At 48.1% G+C, this 5,639-nt stretch overlaps 1 protein-coding gene across 2 annotated transcripts in view; it reads left to right on the top strand.

The window, feature by feature from the left end:
* The window catches only part of TESK2 (testis associated actin remodelling kinase 2), a 115,645-nt gene that overhangs the window by 108,327 nt on the left and 1,679 nt on the right, over positions 1-5,639 (top strand). The window contains exons 5-9 of one of the 2 annotated variants that reach the window (XM_025384003.1): positions 2,859-2,941; positions 3,166-3,250; positions 3,830-3,913; positions 4,113-4,199; positions 5,204-5,321. In XM_025384003.1, coding sequence (XP_025239788.1) covers positions 2,859-2,941; positions 3,166-3,250; positions 3,830-3,913; positions 4,113-4,199; positions 5,204-5,321 — 457 coding nt within the window. The remainder of the gene's footprint in view (positions 1-2,858; positions 2,942-3,165; positions 3,251-3,829; positions 3,914-4,112; positions 4,200-5,203; positions 5,322-5,639) is intronic. The other variant, XM_025384011.1, reaches the window with a different exon arrangement.

The following is a 5,639-nucleotide window of genomic DNA, read 5'->3' as shown; positions in this document are numbered from 1 at the left end:
AAAAAAAAAAAAAAAAAAAAAAAAAAAAACCATCAGCAGCTTCTGGGAACTATTTATGCTATGCTATTAGAGGGCACAATATTGGGGAATCCAATCTCTACCTTTCATGGGCTCTACTCTAGTTGTGGAGATATTTAAGTCAGCAGGTCATTACACAAGAGCTATGGTAAAGGTACGGGATCACATGGTGGGATTGAGGGTAAGGGATGGGACATATCACACCAAAACCGATAATCCTCTAAGAGACTTGAAATATAGCAGTCCCTGAGGCATTTAGGAGTCCGGCAGTTCGGTCACTGATCTCCCTGTGCTATGAAAAGAACCTCTTGACTGTTCAGTCTTTCAGTAGAATCAGTCTTTTCCTGCCTGATCCTAACTGAGTTTATGGAGTCAGTTTTTTGGAGGTGAGGGGAAAGAGGTGAAGTCACATAGAAAGTGTTTTGTTGCAGAAACAGCTTTAGAGTGAACATGAATTAATAGACTTGGCATTTCTCCACTCAGGTGGCTTTATTCAATGTTAATACTGACTGTGCAGCTGTTCCAGGACACCTCAGGTACTTCTCTCAGGTGTCTGATCTGGCCCAGTTCTGAAGAATTTGTGTAGGTTTCCAGGAAATGCATCCATGGCCACCCTTTTGAGTCTCTTGTCATCTCAGTCCTCACTATGGAGAGTGGAATATATGATTATTGTATACGTTTGACACATGCTTTTTGTAATTTCAATTTTTGAGACAGAGTCTCACTGTTGCCCAGGCTGGAGTGCAGTGGCGTGCTAACTGCAACCTCTGCCTCCTGGGTTCAAGTGATTCTCCTGCCCCAGCCTCCCGAGTAGCTGGGATTACAGGTGCCCACCACCACACCTGGCTAATTTTTGTATTTTTAGTAGAGACAGGGTTTCACCATGTTGGCCAGGCTGGTCTTGAACTCCTGACCTCAGGTGATCTGCCTGCCTTGGCCTCCCAAAGTGCTGGAATTACAGGCATGAGCCACCATACCCAGCTTGACACATGCTTTTAAAAGAAGCCCCGTTGCTTCAGTCATCATACCAAACTTTCATTTAACACACTTTTGCCAAGCTCCTTCTGGGTGCCTGTGCTAGGTTACAGATACAGAGACAAATGAAATCATTCCTTGCCCGTGAAGAGGCAAACATGTAAGTCACTGCTGCAGTGTGATATAATAGGTGTGAGGACAATGAGGAATGGGAACCAGGCAGCAGTAGTGCCTGGGCTGCTTTTTGAAACTGAAAAGGTCACCTCTTGCCTCAGGGAAATCAGACTGGGCCTCTTTTACTGCTTAGTGTAGGCAGGCTTCTGGGAAGGAAGAGACATAGGTGACATATTTGAGCTGCCACTGCCTCACAGGCTGGTGCCCTATAGCTGGGGCTTTGGCTAATAGGAAGGCTGGCCTAGGGCCCATCTTCTTACAGACAGTCAAAATCAGGGAGCGGGGGGTGCTGAGCCAGCAGGACTGATGAGAGAGCCAAAGCCAGGACAAGCATGAGGACTGTCCTTCCTGGAAGCCAGAGATGAGGCATGTCTACCTGTGATCCAGGGTAGAAGAGATGACATCACGGCTCCTTCCAGCTTGGGGAAGGGGAATGGTGTAATCATGTCAAGGCCAGAGTAAGGGATTGATTTGTACCTGACAGGAGTAAGCAGGAAGTGACCTGGCCATGTCTTAGCAACTAGATACTAAGGCTGGCAAGGAAGAGGGAGGGCTGGTTTGGGTCAGATGGGGCCTTGCTGGCTCCAGAAGTGTTTCTGTGAGCCAAGGATCCCTGCTGTCTGCTATTCTGAAGGAAGGGGGTGGGGTGAGGTGCCTCTTGAGCCAGAGCAGTGTAGGGCTATTTTGAAAGCAGCTATTTGGGGAGAGGTGGTTGCTGCTTTGTTTATTTACAGGTCATTTGGGTTGACCTGAAGACAGCATTTGTTCAGTGAGCATATTCTCAGCCTGTCTCATGAATTGAAACCTGTGAGGAAGGAAGGACCAAACCAGAACTTGCTCCTGAGGGGTTCATAGCTTTTCTGCTAGACTGTAAGAGGAGTGTCATAGAGGAGGAACTAAAGAAGTTGAGATGAGAGGGAGAGAGAAAGATGAGGTCATGGCTAAAAAGGTAGCTTGCCTTAAAAGACAAAATTTTCTTAGGTGAAAAGGATAATTGGGAGGATGTTTCAAATGGAACAGAACAGTGTAAGCAAAGGCAAAGGCTTGAAGGACCTGTTCAGGTTTGGTAAGTCAAGCTTGTCTGTGACAAGTTTGGATGAGGATATGTGCATAGGGGCACCAGGAACAGGGGAACAGCAGCTAGGCCAGTTGGATAAAGCCAGATCATAGACTTTTAATGCCAAAGAGGTTGGTTGTGATCTTGTGGACAGTGAAGGTTAGTGTAGGCTTAGACACTTGTCTTGTGCTTATATGAAGTTGGCAAGGTCAGGCCTGGGCTTTGGGTCTGTTTCTGAGGAAGGAGGAAGGGAGACCAGGGGCCTGATAGTCTGTTGTTCTCCCCTATATTGCAAGCTCCAAGAGGACAAGGATTTTGGTTGTTTTCGTCTAGCTATTCCTAGCACCTAAAACTATGCCTAGCACTTAGAAAGCAAAGACGAGTAATTGTGTTTGGAATGTGAAGTGTATCCTAGGACAGCCTAAATGTAACCAAGACCCAGGATTAACTAATCTCACCTGGCTGTCTTAGAGCCCCTGATCTGACCAGTGGGGTCAGCTTAAGAGTGTGGTTCACCAAGAAGCAGAGAAGAAGGTGCCCTGTGGTAGGAAGGGAGGAATGGGTGGTAACTCTGTGGCTGACTTATCCCCACTTCTGAGCCACATTATTTTCTCTTCCTTCCTGGGAATCCTAGAACTGCCTGATAAAGAGGGATGAGAATGGTTACTCTGCAGTGGTAGCTGACTTTGGCCTGGCTGAGAAGATCCCCGATGTCAGGTATGTAGCCCTACTGAATGCTGGGGTTCAAGGGACATGGGGCTGAAGCTAAGGGAAAATTCTAGCCTCCTCCCCAGAGGACAGGACTTGGTCACAGCTCAACTTCAGCTCCCTAAATTTGGTTAGTCCTTGCCTATACCCATCCTTGGGGTGGAGGAATGGTCAAAAGATTCCATTGCACCAGCCAATGGCAAGCTCATTTTCTGTATAATCTCACCCCACAGCATGGGGAGTGAGAAGTTGGCCGTGGTGGGTTCCCCATTCTGGATGGCACCTGAGGTTCTCCGAGATGAGCCCTATAACGAAAAGGTAAGTTTTGAGGATCTCAAGGCCTGATTCTCCTTTTTTTTTTTTCTTTTTCTTTTTTTTGAGATGGTCTCACTCTGTTGCCCAGGCTGGAATGTAGTGGCACGATCTCAGCTCACTGCCTCCCGGGTTCAAGCTATTCTCCCGCCTCAGCTTCCCAAGTAGCTGGAATTACAGGCATGCGCCACCATGCCCTGCTAATTTTTTTTTATTTTTAGTAAAGACAGGGTTTCACCATGTTGGCCAGGCTGGTCTCAAACTCCTGACCTCAAGGGATCTGCCCGCCTCAGCTTCCTGAAGTGCTGGGATTACAGGCATGAGCCACCGCGCTCAGCCCTGATTCTCCTTAGAATCTACTCTTAGCAGAGTGTCCAAGATGTTCCTACTAAGAACAGGTAGATGTTCCTACAAGGTACCAGGGGTGTACCTGGCAGCTGCCCAGTGACTGACTTGGATGAAATATGGGCAATATTAACCCAAGCCTGGGTTGTTAGATGGGGGGGTGGGGCGAGGCAGAGGCAGGGGAAGATACCCTACCCCTCAACCCATTAAGAGGGAAACCAAAGTCTGACTACCTACCAGGCAGATGTGTTCTCTTATGGTATCATCCTCTGCGAGATCATCGCCCGCATCCAGGCCGATCCGGACTATCTTCCCCGCACAGAGGTGAGCTGCCACCATGGGGATCATTGCCACTGATGGGGCTAGTTTGAAGCAATGAAACTGTTCTGTTCCTGGGGTGGACTTGCTGGAACTGTCTGTGGCTGGTTGTCAGGGGCAGCTCCCAACCTCTTCTACTGAGTAGACTAGGATGGGTCGGGGGATTAATGAACTGTCTACCTAGGCTTTCCATACCCATCCACAGAATTTCGGGCTGGACTATGATGCCTTCCAGCACATGGTAGGAGACTGTCCTCCAGACTTTCTGCAGCTTACCTTCAACTGCTGTAATGTGAGTGTCTTTCTCCCTCTGCCTTTCATCAGGGGCTGGTTGAACCCTTTTCATCTGGTTAGGACTGTACAGAGAGGCTGCTAATTAGCTTCATGAGGGACCTCCTTTTCTTTTTTTTTTTTTTTTTTGATACGGAGTTTCGCTCTTGTTGCCCAGACTGGAGTGCAATGGTGTGATCTTGGCTCATCGCAACCACCACCTCCCAGGTTCAAGCAATTCTCCTGCCTCTGCTCGGCCTCCCGAGTAGCTGGGATTACAGGCATGCACCACCATGCCCGGCTAATTTTGTATTTTTAGTAGAGACAGGGTTTCTTCATGTTGAGGCTGGTCTCGAACTCCTGACCTCAGGTGATCCACCCGCCTCGGCCTCCCAAAGTGCTGGGATTACAGGAGTGAGCCACCGCGCCCAGCCAAGGGACCTCATTTTCACTGTAGTGACAGCAACCACACCTCCTTCTCCTCCCTCTGGCTCTTAGCTAACCTATTCGGAGCCCTGGACCAAGGAAAGAAAAAAAATTGCTTTGTATTATCTGGTCCTCAGCCTGTAGGATAGACCCATCACTCCTTGCCTTGGGTGTTGATGGAACTTTTATTGTTGGACTGTGGATCCAACTGGTCCTGAGGCATATGAGAAAGGCTCTTCTTGGCCTTCATATATATAGCTCTGGGGCCAGACCTTACCTGTTAGGATCAAGGGGTAGGTGGGCTTTGTTCAGATACCTCCCAGAAACACATTAGGAGCAGAACTCAAGAACAGAATAAACTAATATGAGCATACTTTTGGAAGGTTCTGTGACAAGGTGATAAGACAAACACTAAGACAGGGAGGGAAGTAGACAATAGTGTTTTCCCTGACCTGAACTGTATCTTCATTGTCTGGGGCCTTGAGAAAAGGTCTCTTAGCTACACATCTGAATCTTCAAAGATGCCAGAAAGAGACTCAAATGCCATCTTTGGGGTGGGAGATGGAGGGCAGGGCTCATGGCTGTTGTGTATACCTACAGATGGACCCCAAACTGCGCCCATCTTTTGTGGAGATTGGGAAGACCCTGCAGGAAATTCTGAGCCGCCTACAGGAAGAAGAGCAGGAGAGGGATAGGAAGCTGCAGCCCACAGCCAAGGGTAAGAGATTAGACCAGGGAGCCAAACCTAACGCTAAGGGAGGAAATTTGGATGTGGGGCCTTCTCCTCTTAGGATTGTGATTGCCAGGATCCCAGGTCCAGAAATAAAGGGGAGGGGAAGGAGATAATACAGAAAGTACTGGCCTCTTTAAGAGCTGTGGCTTAGCATACTGCTTCCCGTCTCCGAGTCTGTTTCTTCATTGGTGAAACAGGGCTGTGGTATCAACTTTGCTTTCATGAGTGAAAACATTCTGTGGTAAAATGCTGCTTCTATTTGTTATGACTAGTGAGAGTAACCCAGACTTAATTATTCTTCAG

This window comes from Theropithecus gelada, chromosome 1 (assembly GCF_003255815.1).
Source record: "Theropithecus gelada isolate Dixy chromosome 1, Tgel_1.0, whole genome shotgun sequence".
Classification (NCBI taxonomy): domain Eukaryota; kingdom Metazoa; phylum Chordata; class Mammalia; order Primates; family Cercopithecidae; genus Theropithecus; species Theropithecus gelada.
The sequence above is the reverse complement of the archived record's forward strand: the minus strand, read 5'-3'. Positions and strand labels throughout refer to the sequence as shown.